The sequence below is a fragment of the Ictidomys tridecemlineatus genome, chromosome 1, assembly GCF_052094955.1.
Source record: "Ictidomys tridecemlineatus isolate mIctTri1 chromosome 1, mIctTri1.hap1, whole genome shotgun sequence".
NCBI classification, from domain to species: domain Eukaryota; kingdom Metazoa; phylum Chordata; class Mammalia; order Rodentia; family Sciuridae; genus Ictidomys; species Ictidomys tridecemlineatus.
Window position 1 is genome coordinate 157705233 of NC_135477.1, and position 24601 is coordinate 157729833.

The 24601-nt window shown below is 43.3% G+C and overlaps 1 protein-coding gene and 1 pseudogene across 2 annotated transcripts in view; both read left to right on the top strand.

Moving 5' to 3' along the window:
* Window positions 1-24601, top strand: part of Col23a1 (collagen type XXIII alpha 1 chain) — a 361425-nt gene that overhangs the window by 28031 nt on the left and 308793 nt on the right. Inside the window, exon 2 of the mRNA XM_013363107.4 lies at window positions 3166-3232. Within this exon, the coding sequence (XP_013218561.2) occupies window positions 3166-3232 (67 nt within the window). The remainder of the gene's footprint in view (window positions 1-3165; window positions 3233-24601) is intronic.
* The window catches only part of LOC144366143 (acyl-coenzyme A synthetase ACSM3, mitochondrial pseudogene), a 108081-nt pseudogene that overhangs the window by 27530 nt on the left and 55950 nt on the right, over window positions 1-24601 (top strand). The window contains exon 2 of the transcript XR_013425018.1: window positions 3166-3232. The product of XR_013425018.1 is annotated as an acyl-coenzyme A synthetase ACSM3, mitochondrial pseudogene (transcript). The remainder of the gene's footprint in view (window positions 1-3165; window positions 3233-24601) is intronic.

The window sequence follows — 24601 nt, forward strand, 5'->3', positions numbered from 1 at the left end:
GTTAAATGGCCCAGCAGATCATTAGTAAATTTATCATCTGATCATGTTTTGAAAACCATGATTTTCCCTTGATTCAGTTTCTTTAATGCCTACCACCCCTTCCTCCCGAACTTCCAGTTCTCCTTCTCAGGGCTTCTGGAAGCGGTGCCTCTCAAGTCTTTTCTCAGAAACTCATCCTTTATTTACTTTGAGAGGAAGGACTTGTTTGCATATGTAAAAACAGGACCATATTGTTTGCAGATGCTAGGGGTGCTGCCAGATAATTGAATGTAAAAAGTTGAGGCTTTTAAATCATTTTTTACAAACCTGGACACACAAGAGTATTTTCTTAGAATTAAAAAGAAAAGAGCATGAAGTAAAGATTGTGGGCTTGGGTTTCTAATTCAAACATTTCACTTCAGTTCATAGTAGCAACATTTCAAACCACAGAAAGGGAGGGGCCTGGAGGTGGGGGAGGGGGGGACTAGAAGAAAAAAAACTTTGCAGTTTCATCTTTTGATCTAGAAAAGAAACGTATTAGCAGAGTTTAGAAAAATGACAAAACAAAAACTCAATCCCAGCCATTTCTGGTCCCACCTAGTAGTTCCACAGTAATTTTTTCTTCTCCCATCTATGGTTCCACGTCTCACCTTATTTTAAGATGAAAGTAAATCTAAAGTCATGTGTTTCTTATCAGTATGTGACTAAGCCCCTACCCTTTAGGAGAGAGGCCCACTTGTGATAGCATTTGTTAAAAGCTAATTGCTTTTAGTATTAAGTACTTTTGTTAGAAACAGGAAATTAAGAAGGCAGTCATTTCTGTCTAGCATTGCTAGAGACAGATGAGAACTTCTTGAACAAATTGTCTAGTTTGAACTAGAAGGCTGGTTTCTTCTCCTAAGTACATTTTGGAATCTGCTATAGCATCCGCAAATGTGATGGAGAGTGAGTTCCAAGGTCCTGCTCAAGCCTGCCGTTTCTGCAGAGGCTTCCAAGGGCAGGAATGGCCATCCTGTTTCCAGACTCTCATTCATAAACTTCAGCCCCCCACAGGGCTTTGAGCCTGGTGGAGAGAGGAACCAGGAATGTCTGCTGCTCCCTGTGGTGGAACAGGTGACCTGTCCCAGGGGAGTCATGATAACTGTGGAGGACTTCTGGAGGTCGAGAGCCAGCCCCAGCCGCTCACAGGGTCACTCTGGGCTAAGTGGTGGCTCCAGGTGGGAGCAGGAGTGAGTGGCAAGTGGAGGTTCCAGGTGGGAGATGAGAGGCTGGTGTCTGGAAGCCTAGTGAGGATCCAATTCCTGGGCAAGTTGGGGGTTTTGGAGGGCCAGGGAGTGTTGCAAGGATGAAGTTAGCACAGTGACAGTGTGCTACAACTGCATCTTCTGACTGCCATGCAGTGTCAATAACCAGTGTTCCTTTACTGCTTGTCAGCCTTAACCTCCTGTTTCAGCTCAGCCCTGTCCACCTCTGTACAATGAGAGAGAGGCTAGAGGGTTATGCTGGATGTGGATCTCCAAAGTGCTTTGCTCAGGCATCTGGAACCACCTGGGTTGCATTTTTAGCCTTAGACTCCTGGTCCTGGGCTGTTCTAGCCACAGGCACCTGGGAATTAACTGGAATCCTGTCTTCTGTGAGAATTCAAGGCATGACGTTAAAAGGAAAAATGATTTCATGATCCCACTTAAAGCACAGTAAGGCAGACTTTATTCAAAGACCATTTAGAAAGGTACAGGGACCATGCAATGGAATTTTGCAGTGGGAAAGAGATTAAGCTCAATTCTAAACATGGCATGGGCAAATGGGAATTTCTAGCTAAGGAGCAAGGTGGAGTCAGTGGATAGAATGTTACTTAAGGGGAAATCTCAGGGATAAGGGAGATGCTAGTTAAACTGACCTAATAGGATCCTTGCTGAAAACAGGCCAGGATGACCAGATATCACCTAGAGCATGGCGGAGGGTGATTAGCCTCATCAGGTACCCAAGGTGATAAGATATCAAGGGTAAGAGATTCTTGCCAAACTGACTTAGCAGGGTTCTTTGCTAAAATTGGATTTTACAAGTACATGCAAACAGATAAGCCTAGGGGAAGCTTCAGGAGCCTGACTACTTCTTGGGGCTGGGATATTGCTCAGTGGTACAGCGTGCTCTTAGAATGCACTGCACAAAGGGAAAAAAAAATGTTTCTGTATATTTAACTGGAAGTACAGTTCCTGATAGTAGTAAGTACCCTGCACACTCAAATGAACAGACTTGTTACTTTGTTTTGCTTTTAGGGTTTTATATTCCCTCCTAGGAAAAAAGGTTGATACTTGGTGTATCCTTGTCAGAACTCAGATCCCACCTAGTTTTAGGATGACAGGCCAATCATTTAATTCCTCTAAACCTAGATTTGGGGATTTGGGATAAATTCCTCTTTTTCAAGTTGCATCCCCTCCTTATGAGGCAGGGACTATTAATTTTGGTTTGAAAAGTCACCCTCAGGGTCAAGTCAGACCTTGAATATGCTGGAGCTGTCCCTGTGTGATATTGTAGCATAGCTGTGGCCTTTGACTCTATGTGGTAATTCTTTCCCTCTTCCTCATGTCTAGCACAGGGCTGGGCATGTGCAGAGACTTTTGTGAAGTTGTACTGAGCCAAATTATTCAGGCCAAGGATCCCCAGTGGAAAGAAGAAAGGAACTTTCAGGGTAAATTAGACCAGGGCCATCAAGGTCAAGGCTGTGGACTGAGAGGGGCTGCAGCTGAGGGCCTGGGGGCTTCCTGGGTGAGGATGGGATGATCTTGGGCATCCAGAGAGCCGCTACAAGGGCCAGTGTTGATTTACCCACCCAAGCCTCTCTCTGTTCCTCTCTCCCTTCTTAGTGTGACTGACAGTCACCTTGACTTTCCTTGACTTTGGAGAAGCCATTTCTATTGCTTTTAGCTCTTGGCATTGTATTTGAACTTGTAACAAAGCAGAAACCTTCTTTTCAAGGACTCAGTAATTGTTCAATGTTTGTTTTTGCTTTTCTTCTCATTTGAAAATTGTGTTTAGAATTTAATGACCTTTCAAGAAATGCTCTGGAAAATGCCATGGCCACTATAGATCATCTGGATACTTTTCTTTTGATAATTTTTCCTCTTTTATCTGTCTCTGTTCTGAAACTCATCCTCATTTTTTTCTCCCCTTTCCTTCTCGGTTCAGAAGTTGGATGGACTTGTCAAGCTCCGGACTGTGCGGGAGGCTCCATCTGAGTGCATCTGCCCCCCAGGTAAGTGGACATTCACTCCTCGCCAGTTCCCAGCTTCTGTAAGCCTGACCCTGATCTCATCTCCCTGGTTGTAACTGCTCAAGACATCCATGGCCAAGAGGGTCATCTGGGGTTTGGGGACTTTGTACCCTGTGGATGATCCTGGGATCTTCCTGCCTATGTCTTCTCTGTCAGGTTCATTGGTCAACGATTCCAGCAAGATGAGCTGACTTGGTTTGATTAGAGGCATTGGCAGAGAAACTAAGAAAGTGTTAGAGATAACTTAGAATAAAGGCATAGATGGTCAAAAGTCCCATTTTAAAGATGGAGAAACAGAAATGAACCAATGGGAGACACCATCCACTTGGTATTAACCCTGTGGCCAGAGCTCTGTTTCAGAAGTGAGGAGTAAATAATCTCGTGAAAACAGAATTTTTGTTTTTATTTCTTTTGGTGGAAGCAGAGGAGGGGAACAGGAAGCTTTGCCTGGGTTATTCAAATTATCATATCAGTCTTCGGTTTTGCTGTTGTGGATCAGGAGGGTCGTGAATAAAGCCAGATTTGCTGATTCCCAATCCACGTAGCTCAAATTCAGATTCCTACCATCAGGCCTTCTGGTGGTCTTCAGGGGAGCTCTGTACAGATCATGATGGAGAATTTTGGTGTGTAGTCTCTAACCCTGGTGTTTTCAGGGTTAGAATAATCCTTGCACAGGAGGATATATAATACCTGGGAAAGAGTGGAACCTTGTAATGTATCTCAGGCTTGTCCTCACTGTCACTGTCACTCCTACTAGCAAAGTTGTCCAGCATTTTCTACTCTACTTTAGCTGCTCCAGAAATTAAATTCAAACCAAACTGATAACTAATAACTCAAGGTTGGGAGGCCCCTCTGCAAAGATGAATCTCATGGTGGGAAAATTCAGTCTCTGAGGGCCCAGTGAGAGATTTTATGGTTAAACCAAAGCTACCCTAGGACCTCTGAAAAAAATATTTCTTTTTGGCTCTTTTCAACTTATTGCATGAAGGAGTTAACATTAGTCCAAGTGAAAAGCTGTGAGGCTTTTAAACTTGTGACAAGGGACAGAAGGGAAATTCTATTCACTGCAAGGAAATCCTCACTTAAGCTTCAGTGAGCCACAAGCACTTAAAACCCATGAATTTCCCACTAATTATCCTTAACCAGTCCAGTCTCTACCAGGAACTGGCATATGTTCTTGCTCTGGTCACCAGGCAGCTGAATTACTTCTCCATAGTCTGGGTGCTCAATTACTGTTCCATGTGGCAAATTTCTTCTTAAAAGGCTTCACTAGTGGGCTGTAGCTGTAGCTCAGTGGCACAGCACTTGCCTAGCATGTGCAAGGCACTGGGTTCGATCCTTAGCACCATATACCAAAAAAAGAAAAAAAAATTCTGTCCATCTACAGCTATAAATTTTTTTTAAAGTTTTTTAAAGTTTTTTTTTTATCATAATCATCAGGAATTCCTTGGGCAGTAGTAAGGGTCTTCCTGCCATTTCTCTATTGAATTCTTATATGTAATCCTCAGAGCCAGCAGGAAGCCATTCATCACCCTTACATGCACCAGCAGAGAGGTCAAAGATTGGAGGTTCTAGAAGGGAGAGGCTACTGAGTCCCCAGTGGCAGCTCAGTGACTGGGGAATCTGAGATTTTAATAGGAGGGGAAAAAAGACATCACAAAGACACATTAGAACATTAAGAAGTCACAAATCACAATTAAATGAGGAAACAAATTTAAACCCACAGATGAAGTTTTAGGTTGTCTGCAAAATATATAAAATGGGAAGCTCATGGGGGTAAAGAACTAGTGAGATGTTTGAACAGTTTTGAAAGCACCATCCATTAGTCAAAGTGAAACATGCATTAATTCTTCTATGGATTCAGTGGTAAATAGGAGAATACTTTATGGATTTAGTGGTAAATAGGAGAAGACTTTCTTCTTTCTTTAAAAATATTTTTATTAGTTATTGATGGACATTTATTTATTTATTGCTTATATGTGGTGCTGAGAATTGAACCCAGTATCTCACAAATGCTAGGCAAGTGCTGAGCCACAACCACAGCCCCAAGACTTTCTTCTTGTATAGTCAGATTCCTAACCAAGAGAAGTTCACCATTTAATGTGTTTTCTAACACTGGAGGGACTATATCAGAAGGTGGCTGAGTTTGTCAAATTGTTTATATTCTCCCACAGAGGGCATACAGTATGGCACTGTATGTGAAAGGGCAGAAGTAAGACATGAATGAAAACTTTGGCCGCTAACCTGCATACAACCCCAAACCACTAATTCCTTCTACTAAATTTGGCTTCTTACCCCTCATAGAGCCCCTACGCCCATCCCTGGGAATTGTGGTTTTCAGAATTGTGGCTTCTAGGATTTCAACATTTAGGATTTCAATCTTTGGGGATTATGATCTTCAGGGATTTTGAGCTTTAGGGATTTTTAGACTTTTAGGATTTTGTTCTTTGAGAATTTCAACATTTGGAATGAAGGCATTCCAGAGTTGTATCTTTGGGGATTATGATCGGCACTAGGGCAAAACCTCTAGGCCAGCAGAGAGTGGGGCTCATGTTCTCCCTGCCTTCCAGGGAGGCCCTACCTGTGGTGAGCTTGTTGTTGTCTCAGGGTCTCCTGGCTGCAATTCAGCTGTCCTGGCCTGTGTGGTCAGGGTGGCCCTGGGGATGCAGCTCAGTGATCTTAGCAGGGTCCTCGTCTTCCCGTGTGCATTCTGTCTCTCCTGCCACCTCTGGCTTGGGGACCAGAGTTCTTCATCAACACAAACCCCAGGAGGCTGCCACAGGCTCCCCTGGTCAGGAAAAGGACAGAGGCTTTTCTCTATAACACCAGAATTCTGAACTCTCTCCCTTTCTTTCTGGCTTTGATCAAAAAGCCCCATAGTCTTCAGAGTCTGGAGATGCAGACCACCCTCTGTAGTTCAGATCCCTGTCTGATCTGAGATACCCACAGATCCCCTGGCCCAGTTCCTTCCCAGGGTCCAAGGAGACAGTGTAATCTTTGTTAGATCCTAGCAGGCGGCAGGCAGATAAGGAGGCCAGAGAAGAGGTCAGTTCCTTTGTGTATGTCGCCCATTGTGAAGCCAGCTGTACAAGGCTGAGGGAGTGGTGGGCTTCAAGCAGGAAGATGTGCGTCCCTCTTGCCCAAGCCCATGATGGAAGGATTGGCAGGCCTCTGCCCTGAACCAGCTCTGTGATCTCAGTTCAGTGAAGGGCCCTTTGAGCCTCGCACCCTTTGTGTGTAAAATGGTGGGTTGAATCATTTCCATCTAAATGATATATCCAAGTCCTAGCCCCCAATACATGTGAATGTGACCTTATTTGGAAAAAGAGTCTTTGCAGATGTACAGTAGTTCCACCTTATCCATGGAGGATCCACTTTGGGAATCAAGATGCCCAAAGATGGGAATTCCCAAGATGGGAATCAAGATGCCCAAAACCAGGGATAGTACTGAGCCCTCAATATACTATGTTTTTTCCTATACATATATAGCTATGATAAAGTTTAATTTATAAATTAGGCACAGTGAGAGATTAACAATAACTAATAATAAAATTCACAGTATAACAATATACTACAATAGAAGTTATGTGGATGTGGTCTCTCAAAATATCTTACTTTCTTTTATCTTTTATTTAAAGGAAGCACATTTTAGCTTTTTTTTTTTGAGCAGATCTGAATTTCTAACATTTCTGTTCTTGTGCTTTAGGGTCATTATTAATAAGGGTTACTTGAACACAAGCACTTTAACTTCAAGTTCACGAAGTTGATGTGATAACCTGGACAGCCACTTAGTGACCAAAGGTCAGGTAGCATATACAGCCTGGATATGCTGGGTAAGGGGCGATTCATATCCATTTCGGAAGGAGCAGGTGGCAGGAGACTTCATCATCCAACTCAGAGTGGTGTGCAATTTTAAACTTATGAATTGTTTACTTCTGGAGGTTTTTTTTTTTAATTTAATGTCTTTGGGCCTCAGTTGATAGTAGGCAGCTGAAATCTAAAAGTGAAATTGTGGATAAGGGAGACAACTGTAATTCAGGGCCCACCTGAATGATCTTGAGATCATTCAGGATTTAGGGTGGGCCCTGAATCCAATGACTGGTGCCCTGAGGAGAGAAGAGAAGGGGAGATTTGAGACACAGAGCCACACAGTAGAAGCCATGTAACTATGTCCTTCAAGCCATGGAACATGGGATTGCCAGTAGCCACCAGTAATGAGACAGGTATGGAAGACAATTTTCTCCTGGAGCCTCCAGAAGGAACCAACTCTGTCAACACCCTGAACTTCTGGCCTCCAGAATCATGAGAGAAAAATTTCTGTATTTTTTGGGTATCTAATATGTGGTAATGTGTTGCTGCAGCAGCCCTAGGAAATGAAAACAAATGGGAACAATAATCACCCTGAGGGCCTCATAAGATTGTTGAGAGGATGGAAATGTGGGGGACAGAAGGAGCTTCCAGCACTGGGGAGTGTGAGTCACATGTGGGGCGGTACCTGTGGGCCGTCCTGTCACTGTTCTTTCATATGCTCCTGCCCAGAAAGAGGGCCACACTCATCCTTCAGCAGGTGACCCCCAGGCTAGAGATACCTGGGATTTACCTGTGTCCTTTAGGTTTATCATTTATGTGTTTAAAACATGTTTAAAATTTAAATTTTTTTCTTTTTAAATATGAAGCAAAATATGTGACCAGAAAATTAAAGTACTACAAAATATTATACATAAAAAACACATTCTCCTCCCATGCTCCTCCCCAGCTTTCCTACTCCCCTTTTGGAGACCATTTATCAGTTACTCATAGTCCTCCCAGAGCAGCACTGCCCAGTGGAACAACCTGCGATGGTGTTCTGCACCTGCATTGTGCAACACTGTAGCTGATAACAACTATTGAGCCCTTGAGATATGACGTGTGTGACCAAGAAAAACCTGGATTTAAAAATTTTATTTCTTTTTAACAGTTTAAATTGCTATATATGGCTGGTAGCTATGATATTGGACAGCCCAGTGTCAGCAGTAGTTTATGTATAAAGATTTTCATTGACTTACATTGGGGTCACATCACAATAAACCAATATAAGTTAAAAATATAATGTTGGAAGTACATTTAATTTACTTTAACTTCTGAATATCACAAGTTGACCTTGCCTACCTTAAACATGCTCAGAACACATACATAAGCTTAGGGTTGGGCAAAATAATTGAACACAAAACCTATTTTATAATAAATTGAGGAATATCTCAAGTCATTTTTTAGATATTGGCTGAAAGTGAAAAACAGAATGGTTCTGCATTATCATGCAGTTAAAAAAATTAAAAAAGAAAGAAAAGAAAAAGGTAAGTCAAGCCATCAGAAGTCAGGGACCATCTGTATATTAGCAAGTCAGTCCTCACCTTTTTGTGCCCAATTAGCTCATGAATTGTTGTTAGCATGTTGCTTTCTTTCAGTTTGCAATTTCTCCTTGAGATGGTCTGTATGATAGACAGCAGGTGCTGTCTAATTTGGTTCATGGAATCCCGTCATGCTGTTGGGATATCCTGAGATGTAACTTGCCCAATTCCATCCCCCAAGGACAGTTGGGTTCTTTGCCATCCTGGGTTATTTTTTTTTTTTTTTTCACTGTGGAATGAATTCAGGGGCACTTAACCACTGAGCCACATACCCAGCCCTTTTTTGTATTTCATTTAGAGATAGAGTCTCACTGAGTTACTTAGGGACTCAATAAGTTTCTGAGACTGGCTTTGAACTTGCAATCCTCCTGCTTCAGCCTCCCGAGCTGCTGGAATTACAGAAATTACAGGCATGTGCTATTGAGCCTGGCCTATCTTGGGTTCTTATCCTGCATCCAACCTGCAATGGAGGGAAGGATGGCCTGCCATGTCCTCTTGTTGTCTGACTTCATCCTGCTTTTCTCTGAAGCCTGCCATAAGCCAGGCTCTGCTGTAGGATCTGGGAGGAGGTCTGGACTAGAATAGGAGTCCTCAGTTTGAGGAGGAAGCCAACCAGGTTGATCCTGAAGTCCACACCATGGGAGCAGGCTGCACTATGCTGTGCATGGGAGCATTCCTTCCAAGAGGCAGCTCAAGGTTAGCACCTTGGAGCCCAAGAGGCCTGGATTTGAATCCTGACTCTTCCACTTCAGCAGCCATTATGTGGTCCCATGTTGCATGTCCTGGAGATATAACCCACTTTGATATAAAATATCCTTATATTCACTCACTCTTTAAGCATCAGAATATTAATTAATGCTCTGACCACATGAAGAAAGTAAAAAAGAAAATTTATCAGATCATACAGTGGGAAATGGAAAGATCAGAGGCAGAACCAACTTCAGGTATGTCTGGGCTCAGGGCCTTTCTCCATTTCCCAATTCTTTGCATCACTTCCAGATCATCTTTCCTTGGGAAGGTGGCCACCAGTAGCTCCAGGTATGTCACACCTGCTCAGCAGCCCCAGAAGATAAAGCACTCTTCTTTCTTACCAAAATTGGAGAGTTGAGGGTATTTTGGGTTGAGCTTATCCCCCCAAAATACATCTTTTGGAGTCCTAAACCCCTGTACTTCAGAATGCATCTGTATTTGGAGACAGTAACTAAGGTAGAATGAGGCCAGTAGGGTATCTGCACAAGAATAAGAGATTTGGACACAGAGAAATACACACACACAGAGGGAGGGCCATGTGGAGATATAGGGAAAATGACCATCTACAAGCCAAGGAGAGAGGCCTTCAAAGAAACCAACCTGGAAAACTTGACCTTCAATTTCAAGCCTCCAGAATTGAGAAAATACATTTCTGTTATTTAGCTCACCTAGTCATTTGTTGTGGCAGCTCTAGCATACAAGGGCTGAGAGATATTTAAAGATGAATGAGTTTCTAGTAGGAAAGATGAAAAAGTTCTAGAAATGGATCCGCCATGTTTTCATAGTAGAGTAAATATCCTAAATGCTATGGAATTGTGTTCAGATGCTCCTTGATGTACAACAGGGTCACATTGTAAGTGGAGATTATCGTAAGTCAGAAGTGCATTTAATAAACTGCATCTACAGAACACCCTCACTACCACACAGCACATGGAGACTCAGCCATTGCTGCTGATGGCTACCTAGCTGAGTGGGAGACATGCTCGCTGCTGCTGCCCAGGATCATGGCAGAGGCTGTACCTCAGATCACTCTCCCAGGAGAAGATCCCAACTCAATATCCAAAGTAGGGATTCTTTGGATGTGTCATGCTTTCACACCCTTGTAACTTCGAACAACAAATTGAACCATTATAAGTCATGAACTGTCTGTACTTTGAAATAGTTAAAAGTATTGTGTTATATGTATTTTACCAGAATTAAAAAAAAAAATCCCGGAATTGGCCCTGATGAGCCTGGCTTGGGGCAGGTGCCTACCTCTGAATAATCTCCATAGCTTGGAGGATGTAATGCATTGATTGGCAAGATCTGGGTCATGTGACCATTCTTGGAGCTGGGGGAGGCAGCTATGGGAGATGGTTGGGACTACCAGAACCATGTGGTGTGGGAATGGTAGCTACCCCAAGGAAAATAGGGGTGCTATCCCCAAAAGAGTAGGAAACAGATTCAGCTAGGCAAATTCAAATAGTAGATGATCACTTTAGTTTTGCTCCAAAGACAGCTGGCCATTATGTCCTTACTGGGCATGGTAGACAGATTCTGGTTTTGACCAGAGATTTTCCTCTAAGCATACTAAAACTGTCTTAGCCCTCTGTCAAATTGTCCCTAAGGCAGTTGTGTCAAGGACACGGAAGCTAGATTCAGCCTGCCTGGCTTAAGTTCTGCCACTTAACCAACTCCAGGCCTCAGTTTTTCATCTGTAAAATGGGCTTCCTAATTAATAGTACCTACCTCATAGGACTTTTGCATGGATGGAATGAGTTAAGCCATGTAGGCAGCTTAGGCCAGCTCTGCACTGCCTCCTGAGAACCAGTGTGTTGTGGTTCCCATTAACTCAGCTCCATTGTCATCAGCCAGGGGCTGCCAGAGAGGAAGGAGAGGAGGAGGTATAGAGTTAGAGGTTGGCTGGGAATAGTCTATTGGGAAAGAACAAAGGCTTGGCCGACTTTATTGGCATGTTCTGCTGGGAGATGGGTGAGAAAATGCGGTGACACCAGAGTGAGAGAAACTGAAGAAAAGAAATTGTGTAGCCCATAGACTCTTGTCAGACCACAACAGCAGCACAGCCCCCAGGCCTCTGCCCCTTCATTCTTGTTTCTAATCTGGCTCAATCTTCCCTGGACATTATTGGGAACTTTCCAGAAAAGTGGTAGTACTCATTTCCTTTTTGTATCCTTGCATAATATTCCAGAGACATGTGAAGCTTCCAAGTGATGTGCACTGTGCTTGCAGGACAGGGTGGTTTTCCAGAAACGAATAAACAGATTCATCAGAGTTAGAAATTCCCTGCTCTGTGAAAACATTTGGACCTTTGAGCGGCGGAGTAGACTCGACTTCACAGAACATACAGCTCGATGTGGAAATGATATACAACCTGATACGTTTAGTTGATAGTTTATGGAAAATGTTACAGAGTGGAACAGAAGTAGCACAGATTACTGGTATTCAGCCTCTTTGCTGTATTTGTTATTGTTAAAGAATGAGCTTGGGAAAGGGGACAGGCTCTCTTAGTATTTTGAAGCAAGAAACTATCCTTTTTTGAATTGTTTATATGGAGAACTTTTTTAAATGATACTTTTCAAAAACAAGGGTTAAAAATTCCACTTGACTTGAGTTTAGGGCAAATCAATGGTCTACAAAGCAGGTATTTAATTATGGACCAAGTTGAAGGAGATAATTTATATCTGATTATTTTGTTTGCTTGCTTCTCCAGAATCTTCTGGAGGATGATCTCAGTTTCCCCACTCCACTATACATAGATATTTGTTCATTTGCTCATTCATTCATTTCAATATACCTTATTTTGTGATAGACTTTCTATGGGAGACATTCCATGTGTCCCAGGGACTACAACCCCCGTCCCTCCAAGCCCTGCCCTCACCTTCACCTCCCCTGCCATACTCTAGCCACACAGCCTGGACCTTCCTTTAGAGCCCCTCTTTGTTCAGGATGTCAACTCACATGTCCCTAATGAAGGTTGGAAGAGACAATTCCAAATCCACTGGTACAGATATGAAAATCACGATAGCTAAGAATGGGACAAGTCCTAAGATCAAATGTCTGACAAAATTAAAAGGAGGGGAGATTGCTCCAGGTCAGAAGGATCTGGAAGAGGGGAGAGGAGGGTCCTTCTCTGAAAGGGTGATAGTTGACAAGGTTTTCAAGACTGGTTGACATGTTAGCCAGCCGGGATAGGGATACCTCTCCATAAGGCCTGCCATCCTGAGCAGGGGCAAAGGGGAGCTCCAAGGAGCAGCCAGGCCTCTGTGTGGCTGGAAGATGGCAGCAATGTGAAGGTGAGGGCAGGACTCAAAGGCATTGGGGCTGTATGCACAGGACACAGTTGCAGGTGGCTGAGTAGAGTTCAGCTTTAGAGGCGGACTCTAGAATTAGTAGGGAGGATGGAGACTGACTGGATTACAGCTATGGCTCCAACAGGCTCACAGAGGGGTGTGCTCACTGCATACAGGGTCTTGACTTGTTCACCATTGCATCCCCTGAGCCTAGAATGGTGCCAGGCACATGGAATGAGGGTTGTTACGCATCTGCTCAATGGTCAGCCTGGAGAAGAGGTCATGAGAACCTGAATGACGGCCCGAGAATTGATAGCAGGGAACAGCTGTGACAGGCCCAGGCCATGTGGTAGACAAAACTCACAAACAGGATGAATAGGCATGGGAGGGGACAGAGATGACTGAAGCTGCAAGCCTGGGGGAAGAGTGATACTTTGGCCAGAAACAGGAAATCCCCAAAAAGGAAGTGTTTTGGAAGGGAACAAGGTAGGCAGGGTTTTGGTCAGTGGCCTTACAAACCAACTTGTAGAACCACTGATGAATGGAAAAAAAATAATTAGAAGTCTTCTCTTCAAGCATAGTCTAGCCACTCTGAATCTATTAATTATCAAACGTCTCGTGTCCCATAAATAAAGATTTTCAAATTTAGCTGTGTTCTCACCATTGGGAATTAGAGATTTACTTTTGACCACCAGAGGGAGCCCAATATGTTTATTAAATTCTATAGAAATATAACAGGAATTTAAAAGGATAATTAATATTTATATTTAAAAATTATTAGAAAGCACACAAAAGTTTAAGTCAGAGGCATTTATTCACAAAGTCAACCACTCAGTCTGGTAATTTTTTCCCCTAGGCTAAAATGAAAGACCACTTAGAAATTTCCAGATGATTCCAGAATCTTGTGGTTTGCTGACAGTTTCTGGATGATGATGACTATGTGATGGGTAAAATATTCATTAGAAAACACATTCCTAGGAATACATTGCCTCACTTGTCCAGCATTTATTGAGTACCATCTGCTTTACTTGTAGCAGAGAATTCCTTTAACTGTGGGAAAATAAGGCCAGAAACATCTTGACGTCTGCTTGGTGAACTCCGTGCCAACTATTTGGTGACAGGTGCAACTTTCCTCTCTGTGAGGTGTCGTGTAACTTTGTACAATGGGATTATAAAGTGTTGCACATATCAGGAGCTTACTGGGAGCGGAATTGCCTTTTCCAGGGGCTAAGTTTGGTATCATCATAATATCTGGTTTTTAACTTGACTTCTTCTGCCAAAGTATATTCCATGTGGATTGAAGATTTCAGTGTGTAAAACTAAAAATATGGATACAAATACAGTAGGGTCACTTTCTAGAATTCTGAGTTAGAATTGGACTTTGTAAGCAGAAGTTCTCCTCAACCAGGGAAGATTTTTCCCTAGGGCACCATTGGGCAATGTCCAGGGATATTTTGGGGTGATAGTTTAGGGAAGGCTACTGGTATCTTGTAAGCTAAAGCAAAGGAGCCCCCACCACAGAGAATTATCCAGCCCAAATTTCTAGTAGAGGTGAGGTAGTGACCATGTCACAGAGAGAAATGTTTTCTTGAGCTGGAGGTATAACTCAGTAACAGAGTACTCATTTAGCATAGATGAGGCCCTGGGTTCAATTCCTGGTGAAAAAACAAATAAACAGTTTTTTTTTTTAACATTTTAAGTTTCAAAGATTAAATTTCTGTAGAGAAAGAAAAATGTCACCTTAACAAATGTTTAGTGATTGCCTAGCAGGCTCAAGTCCCCAGGTTTGATTCCCAGAACAACAAAAAAAGACAAATAACAAACATATAAGAAGCATATGATTAATATTCATGAAATGTAAAATGCTCTTACAGAAGAATAAGAAATAGTCTAGATGAGTAAAGGGATGAGTAAAGGGTTTGGGGAGCCCCCATAGGAAAAATAGGAATGATGTACTTTCCTTCAACGAATATATTTACAAAGCATTCATTCTGTGCTAGCCACTGGTCTGGGCACTTGAAAATTGGCCCACTTTGCAAATAATGGAGAAAATACATCATAAAATGAGATCAGTTATTAACTCTCATATTGATAAAATATCATTATTTCAATCTTTCTGAAGGGCAGTGTGGCCCACAAATAAAATTTTAAAAGTATAAATTTTTATCTCCTAGCATTTCCACCTGTAGGTTCAGAATATAATTTGACACTGTGCAAAAGTGACCCCACCAGGATATTTATCAGAGCATCATTTTAGTAGCGTAAACACTGGAAATAATACCTATAGTTATTTACAGTGGAAAAATATCACACTATTTCAAAAGTAGGTAGAAAACTGACTATAAGACAAAATAATATCACACTGTGAACAGTGATTATCTTTGGGTGACTAGATTATTAGTACATGCTATAATTTGAATCTGGGATGTTCCCCAGAGATCTAAGTGTTAAGAGATTTGGTCCTTAGCTTGGCATGATTGGGAGGGGATAGAACCTTTAAGAGGTGGGGCCTAGTGGGAAGAAGTACATCATGGGGATGTGTTCTTAAAGTGGTACCAGTCTCTTTCCTCTCCTTTTTCCATACCCAGCTACGAGTTAACTAGGACTCCTCCACCCACTCACTCCTGTGTGATGTGCTTGCTGCTACTGGCCCAAATACAGTGGGGCCAAGTGACCATGCACTGAAACCCCTGCAGCCTCGAGCCAGAATACACCTTTCCCCTTTATACGTTGATTATCTCAGGAAGTTCTTACAGTGATATGATGCAGACTGACAACAGTCCTCCCGCCTTTTGCATTTTTTTTGTTTTTTTATATTGAGCATTTATTAACAGTAAAATCAGGAACGGAAAGCAGAACAGCTAAAAAATATCCAACCAAAGAAATAAAAGGTAGGGTTCTGAGTGTGTTTCCAGATAGCTTGCCTGTTTTTTTGACCTCACAGGGCTATTGTGCTGGTCTCCTGGGAAGACAGCCCCTGACTATCACAAAGCATGATATCTGACACATCAAAGGTGCTCCAAATATATTTGCATTTAATTTAAAAATGTGTTTCTTAAAATATCTTTTAAGCCAAAAATGCACTGTAGATATTTGTGAATATGTAGTCTGTAGACAGCTTGTGGGGAGTGATGGGAAGCACATTTTCTGGCCTGAAGACAGACCTACATTTGCATCCCACATCTGCCAGTTAGAGCTGAGCAACTCTGGACATGTTATTTAACCTTTCTGAGTGTTAGTTAATGAATACCAATTTAATAATGGCATGATAATTTCTATTTTAGAAGACAGCTATTTGTTATTTATTTTTTATTCAATGCTATTTATGATGTTAGATTTTGGAGGAACAAAGGGGTGAACAAGTCAGTTTGTGCTTTCATAGAATTGACCTTCCAGGTTGTCAGGGGTAGAACAGAGGAGTCAAAGTGAAATGGGTAAGCCAGCAAACAAATGAGATAATTATAAATTATGCTGAGCACCATGAGGACATAAATGGGGTGGCTTGGTAGAGGGCAAATGCAGGTGCTGGGGTTGGAATCTGCTTTGGAAAGGGAAGGAAAGGATGGCCTTTGAGATCAAGATCTGCATCATGAGAAGCCAGCCATCCAAGAAGTTCCAAGACCCCAAGAACAATAGGTTCTTAGGCAGTCAGGAGGCTGGGCTGTCCTCTAGGAGGGAACTGAAGCAAGAAGGGAGGACATGGGAAGAGCTGGATGATGAGGGAGAGGTGGGCCATGGCCCTCATGGACACAGAGAAGTGTGTGTCTTATATAAGGAAGAGTGGAAATATTTCTGGGTTGCAAACAGAGAAACATCATTGCCCAGTTTATGTGTGAAAAAGCTCAGATGGATGCAGGATGGAAAATGGACTTGGAGGAATGCCTGAGAGCAGAGTCGGGCAGAAGAGTAAGTAGGAAACTGGTTGTGGTGGGAGGTGATTGCAGTTGCTCAGGTTGGTGTAATGGGGGCTTGGACTGGGGGCCTGATGCTGGAGGAATAGGGAGGCACAGATGGATTTATCATGTGTTTTAGAGACCACATTAGCATGACCACAGAGGTAGACTGAGTAAGGAGGGATGAAGGACAGAGAAGACAGAGTGATTTAGAGTTTTGACATCAATCAGAATTTTGACTTGGGTAACTGGATGGCACCATTTGCTATCATGGGGGAAGGACAGGAGAGGAAGGCTTGAGTTTGCTCATTTTGACATGATATGGAACATCCAAGGGGAGATATGCAGTCAGCCCTTGGATTAAATGGCACACAAAAGTGGAGACAATGGCTCAGGGCTGGCCCACAGTTCTTCACCACGTGCTGATTCCGAATGCATAAGGTATTGGTGGCAGGGGTCATGGGGTTTGCTTCCTTCCTTAGCCTGGAGCCTGGTGGGCCTCTTTGTTCCTTACAAAAGAACAGGGCTCTTTAGAGAAACAAACCAATAGGAAGTGTAGCAAGGTTGATGAGTGGTCGGGTGGGTGGGTGGATAGATAGGTGGATAGATAGGCAGACAGACAGACAGATAGATAATCCTCAACTTACAATGGTTTACATCCCTATGAACACATCATAAACTGAAAATATTGTGAGTTGAAAATGTGTTAGATGCCCCTAACCTACAGAGCATCGTAGCTTAGCAACACAGTGTACTGCAAAGTGTTGGTTGTTTTCCCTTGCAGTCACCGGACTCACAGGGAACTGAGGCTCCCTGCCACTGCCCAGCACCAAGGGCAGATTGAACTTTCCATATCACTAGGGCAGGAAAAGAAATTCAAAACTCGATATATGTTTTCTGCTGAATAATATTCAATGGTACCATCATTAAGTTGAAAAAAAAAATCAAACCCTCATAAGTTGGAGACCGTCCTAGGCTGGTGGCTACTTGGGAGACTGAGGCAAGAGCATCACTTGAGCCCAGGAATTCCAGGCTAGCAAGACCCCCACACCTCACAAAAAAATAAAAAATAATAATAATAAAAAAAAAACGGGCCAGCTTAATTCTTGCCTCTTCAAGAAATCTTCCTCATTTATCAGGCAGACTTAATTGTCCCATCCTCTGCAATCCCCTCACACTTTGGGGGCCCCTCAACTCTAGCCCCTGTGACTCTGTCTTATAGTTGGTTTGTCATCACTTGCCTATCACCACCTCCAGGGATCCACACTCTTGAAGGCGGGAAGTTGGAAACAGGGTGTTCCATCCTTAAAAAGGAGCACATGGACTTCAGCTCATTTTATAACTGTGTTTGCGTGATTTGTGAAGTGACAGTGACAAGTCTGATAGAGGACTGTTGCAAGGAAGGAGTAATAAAATCTATAAATAAATCTGTGGTGGCCGACATTGTCCATCTTGAGCTCCTTTGCTCTCAAGAAACCCAGCTCGCCTGCATCCAGTAGCTTCTCGACTCCTGCAGGGAATCCTGTCACACTGCCGACCCCCTCTCTGTGTTCAGATGTCATACTGGCTCTCTCAGTTCCTTCTCATGATTTCACCATACGACCTTTTATATTTTCTCCTTGCTGGTCTTTGATGTCACCCAGGCCACAGCACAGCTCTGCTGAGTTCTGAGTTTGCCCAAGAGGCTGATGATTGAAAGTCATTTGCATTTGCCCTGTTAGGTCCCTTGCCTGTGAATCAGATCCAGTAGGGTCTGGTAGAGACACTTGTCACTCCTTGTCATGGAAATGTGTTCCCTGCAGGGAATAGTTCAGCAACATCTTTTCTGAAGTGCTTTCTCTACCCTTTGCAACTCATATTGTCAGTACATTCTGTTCCAGTCCCCAAATGGCCTAAATTGAACAGAATTTGGGAGTTGTTTAAACCTGAGTGCTCCCAGATAGATGCCTTACCAAAGTGAGAGGCCACCTCTGCACATGAGCATTTTCCTTTGTGTCTTCTCTGTCCCCCAAGCCCTGAGCCTCTCCTCTTTTCCTCCAGGGTCCTCACCAGGTTCCACGTATCCCCCAGGTCTTACAGAGGGGGCGCCAGCATGCCCACCGTGGGTGAGCAGTGCCCTCATCCTTGGCCAGGGATTGCCTTAGCCTGCCTTCTGTCCTTGGGCTGATTGCAGCAGGCATCATAGACAGACATAGTGGCTCTTGCTAAGTTGTTCAAACAGCATGAGTTGTGGCAGAAACATATAGAACGTTCCAATTTTTCCTTTATCTCTTCATTTTAATTGGGCTCTCTCTGTCCCAGCCTCTTCTGCCCTCGTGAACCCTCAATACTTTTTAAAAATTTGGGGTTTTTTTTATACATGACAGTAGACCATATTTTGACATATTTATACAAACATGAAGTATGTCTTATTCTAATTAGGATCCCAGTCTTGTGGATGTACATGCTGTAGAGATTCACTGTGGTGTATTCCTATATGTACATAGAAAAGTTGTGTTAGATTCATTCTACTTTATTCCTGTCCCCATCCCTTTCCTTCATTCCCCTTTGTCTAATCCACTGAACTTCTGTCCCCAGCCCTCCAGCCCTTGTTGTGGGAGAGCACATTTGGCCTTTGGATTCTTGGGATTGGCTTATTTCACTTAGCATGATAGTCTCCAGATCCATCCATTTACTGACAAGTGTCATAAAGTAATATTTCACTGGGTATATATGCCACATTTTCTTTATCCATGCATCTGCTGAAGAGTACCTAGGTTGGTGCCATAACTTAGCTATTAAGAATTCTGCTGCTATAAACATTGATGTGGATGCATCACTATAATATGCTGATTTTTTAACTACCTTAGATATATACCTAGGAGTGGTATAACTGGGTCAAGTGGTTCCATTCCTAGTTTTTTTGAGGAATCTCCATACTGCTTTCTGTAGTGGTTGCACCAATTTTCAGTTCCATCAGAAATATATGAGTGTACCTTTTCCCCCACATCCTTACCACCATTTGTTGTTACTTGTATTGATGACTATACTGATTGCAGTGAGATGAAATCTCAGCACAGTTTTTATCTGAATTTCTCTAATTGCTAGAGAAGTTGAACTTTTTTTTCCCATATATTTGTTGACCATTTTGTATTTCTTCTTCTGTGAAGAGTCTGTTCAGTTCCTTTGCCCATTATTGATCCAGTTATTTATTTATTTTTTTTAATTTGGCATTAAGCTTTTTGAGTTCTTTATGTATCTTGGAGATTAATGCTATATCTGAGGTGCAGGTAGCAAAGGTTTTCTCCCATTCTGTAGGCTCTCTGTTCACATTCTTGATTGTTTCCTTTACTCTGAAGAAGCTTTTTTATTTTGATACCATCCCATTTATTGATTCTTGATCTTCTTGTGCTTTAGGAGTCTTATTGAGGAATCTATTCCTAAGCCAACGCAATGGAAAATTGGGTCTACACTTTCTTCTAGTAGGTGGAGGGTCTTTGATTTAATTCCTAGGACTTTGATCCATTTTGAGTAGAGTTTTGAGTTGGCAGGGTCTGTGTGTTATCCCAGGAAGTAAAAAGGAGGAGGGGCATGAAGGAGGAGCCAGAGTGCTCCACCAGAGGAGGACCTGAGGGAAAGTTGCAGTGGATGGTGAACAAATTAGTGTTCTTTGGTCATTAGCAACAGAAACCAGCTCTAGCAGTTTTAGTCAAAAAGAGAAGTATTGAAAGAATTGCTGGAGCTCACAGAAGCAAAATGCATGAGGAATGAAGCTCGGGGATGCACACAACTCAGGGCAGTCCTGGGGACCCAGGCAGCAGGAGCCAAAGGGCAACGCCCCCAGAGAGCAGAAGCCTCCTGGATGTACCCACACCCAGTGGTGCCTATGGTGTGTTGCTGTGCTGGAGAGTCCGTGAGAGTCCTGCAGGCCACATCTGGGTCCTATGTCTACCCCCCCATTCCAGGGCTCCCATGGGCTGAGCAATGGCCCTCCCGCTCTGCATCCAGGATGCCATGTGGGGTGGGGGAACAGAGCCTTGGTTTGAATGCAGGTGGACTGGGCTGTGAATGCCAGCTGTACCACCTGAGGGCTCCGGGAGCTGAGGTGAGTTTCGTAAGTTTTCATTCCATCTCCTTGTATGTAACTTGGGACAATATGAAGTGCTTCACAAGTTTGTCTTAAGGATAAAGTGGAAAAAAAAGTGTCTGTAGAAATGCATGGCGCACCGTATGCACCTAATACTGTCTACTCATTTCTTAAGTAAAGAGAGGTGGTCCCCAGGGGGATGGGTGCCCAGGTACCCATAACTGTTCCAGTGGGGGTGATATCAGGGAGCAAGCATAACTTAGAGAGGGGAGTTTGAGAGGGTACTCTTTTCTGTCCTGGTCTCCTCCAAGGCTAAGAATGTCATCTCTGCTTAGACTCTTGATTCAAATCCTTCAGCAAACATTCTACTCAAAGGCGGAAAGAGAGTAACTCTGGGCTCCTCTGGGAGCCCTTGAACTTGAGCTTTCTTCTGCTGGTAGATTATCTGCAGGAGCCTTTTCTTGCCTGTCACCCTGGAGTTTTCAAGACCCACCAAAAGCTCTTCCCCTCCCCAGCCCCAGCCCCCACTGTTCTTTTAAATTGTTTTTAGCCTTGTCTTTAGAAAAAGGACTGAATGCCAACAGAGCTTCCTGCCCCATGAGGTCATGAGCTTCTTGACACTAATGGCCTTGAAGTGGCCATTGGAAGTAGCCCCCTGTAGATCCTGGAGCCCACTCACACACAGACTGGCACAGAAAGAAGTTCCAGGCATGGAGGCTGTGAGGGAAACGGGGGCTCATCAGGATGGAACAGTCTGGCAAACAAAGGACATCTAATAGCCAGTGAGGAGGAAGGGCTGGACCTCTATCTGCCATCAGAATCTCAAATGCCCACCTACCTCAGTGCTGCTTACTAAAGAATGTAAAATGTCTTATTTAATTTATTTACATATGAACATATATTTTGTATTATTATTATTATTATTTGTGGTGCTAGGGATTGAGAATGTACTTTGATAATGTACGGATGACACCATATGTACTCCTGGTGCGGTGGGGCATCAGGTGACCTGGAGGCTGATTAGGGTTACACCTTAATGCCTCTGAGCTTTGCCACTAACAGGTCTGGACAGTGACCACTCCCGAGTTTCACCTATTACAAAGGTGGGGATAAATTCAGATGGTATTAACTGAGGTGCTTTCTAAAAAGGCCAGCTGTGCCCAGGAGTGATATAGTTACCAATTGTGAATGTGGACCTCACAGTGCTCAGAGAGGGTTCTCAGGGACACTTCCAGAGATAGACTGGGAGTCGTCCCTGAAATGAGAGTCCCCTGCCCCCACAAGGCAGGATTTGGCCTTAATTCCTAAGAGGACAAAGGGGTGCTTCTCAGGCCCCCTTGATGCCTGGTTGCATCCTAACATATACATTCCCTTGTCTTGATTCTCCTCATTTGGGGACTGAGGGTGGAGGGGTCTGTAAAGTCGAGTTCTCCTACCTGGCTCCTGGTAGTGGGGGTGAGGGAAGTGGGAAGGGGAGGAGTCTAAGCTGGGGCGAGGAATGCATTGAGGGGTGTAAAGGGACAAGTACAGGTAGGAGGGAGAGGAGGCGGGCTGGATGTTTGTGCCCCTTCCTTCCTGTATTGAAATCCTAACCTTCAAGGTGATGGTTGGGAAGAGGGGAGGTTGAAGATGGAAGTTCCTCAGTGGGATTCGTGTGCTTTGCAAAGAGACCCTAGGGCGTTCTCCACCAGTCCCACCATGTGAGGACACAGTGAAAAGATTCCTCTGTGAACCAGGAAACAAGCCCTCTCAGACACAGAATCTGCCAGCACCTTGACCTTGGGCTTGCCAGCCTCTGGAACTGTGAGAACCAGACTTTGGCTAGTCTGTAGTATTCTGTTATGGCAGCCTGAGTGAACTAAGACAGGTGGAGGTGATAGAGGGATGGGTGAGAGTTGCAGGGACCCAGGTATATTAATGTCTGCCCACTCCCACTGAAGCAGTGGCTTAGGCCTCTACTCTCTGTGGGAAGGGTCAGGCTCCTTCTGGCCAGAATCCCCCTAGGGTTCATTCAGTTGATATCTAGCACCTCTCAGAACTCTCAAGGTGGTTTATTTTCTAACTAGAACAGGCCATTTTCTTTTCCTTGGAGGTCCCCTACTATCCCTCAGAGTCCCTCTTCCCAGTCTTAGCAAGCTGTCCTTTTTTAAAAAAATATTTTTTAATTGTAGATGAATACAATATCTTTGTTTATTTTTATGTGGTGCTGAGTATCAAACCCAGTGCCTCATGTATGCGAGGCAAGTGCTCTACCACTGAGCCACAACCCCAGGCCTGTCCTTTTGTTGTTAAAAGGTGCTATTATGCTTCTAAAAATAATCCTGCTCTCCACCCCCTCTAAAAAGCATAGCTCAATGTTTAAAAAAAAAAAAATCTCCTTCATACCTGCATTACACCACCCCATCCAATCTCTTCCCTTGGGATGTAAATATTCTATCAGTTTTGTTTACATTGTCAGGCTTTATTTTTTTCTATTCTTAAACACATTTTTTATAGAAAATTATTTTAAGGTTTGATCTAATGTACTTAAAAAATAGCTTTGACTTCACAATACTCAAGATTCTCCAATACTCAAACCCCTCATAAATTGTTGTAGTATTTGCATAGAACCTACACAACCCTCCTGTATATTAAATCATCTCTAGATTACTATAATACCCAATACAGCATAAATGCCAGGTATACAGTTACTATATTTCATTGTTTAGGAACAGTAATAAGAATACAAAGTCTGCGTATATTCGGTACAGACATGATTTGTTTTCTGAGTATTTTCTATGATTACTTGAATCTGCAGATGCAGAATCCATGGATACAGGGGGGTGGTTGCATAGGGGTACTGTTCATTGATTGTCCAACCTGAATGGACTCCGGAGGCCCCTGAACCATTCTTCCATGGAAGCATATTCAAATTTACACCAAAATGTAATTAGCAGGGTTATTGGCGGGGGGTGTCTCTCCAAAGCTCCCAGCCCTCCTCTCCCCCTTCCTCTCTACCCTGCCCCATTTTCCCCTCCAGAACTCTGGCCCTTTTCCTTTCCTGGATGTTTTCCACATGTTCTTCCACACCAATAGTTTTCAGTCTTTCCCATATAAAAGTCTCCTGGTGTGTTTCCAGTTCCTGCTGACTCTGGTCTCCCTGTTCTTTCTCCTGATCCGCCTAATGGAAGGTCACAGTGACCAGCTGGTAAGCTCAAGCTCTTCCTTAGGAAGTGGGATAAAGCCAGTAATAGTCTATGAGTCTATAGTATCAACATATAGGTATCTCTCTGTCTGCCTCATTATTATTACTATTGTCATCATTTTCGAGATGGAGTCTCACTGTGTTGCTGAGATTGGTGGTCTCAAACTCTTCAGCTCAAGCTATTCTCTTGTCCCAGCTTCTCAAGTATCCAAGACCACAGGCATGTGCCACTGTGCCTAGTCTGCCTTATTAGTTTTTAAAGCTTTTTACCAAAATTTAACTTACTTCAGACCAAAAACACTTATCATGTGGTGGCACAGCCCTGTAATCCCAGTGGCTTGGGAGGTGGAGGCAGGAAGATAGTAAGTTCAAAACCAGCCTGGGCAATTTAGCGAGGTGCTAAGCCACTCAGTGAGACCCTGTCTCTAAATAAAATACAAAATAGAGCTGGGGATGTGGCTCAGTGGTTGAGAATACCTGAGTTCAATCATTGGTACCTCTCTCCCCCCAAAAGAACATTTATCATAAGTTTGCATCTTGATGAATCTCCACCAACAGGACACACTTGTGTCCAGGTCAAGAAACAGCACAGGACCAGCCCCCCAGAGTTGCCCAAGTACCCTCCATGGGTAACCACTATTCTGGTATCTCACATAGTAAACTGGTTTTGCCTGTTCTAGACTTCATGTGGAATGGATTGTTGTATGTCTTGAGTTAAACATTCTGTTTGGGAGATCTATCCATGTTGCCATGACAGTTATGATGGTTCATTTGTTTTTTG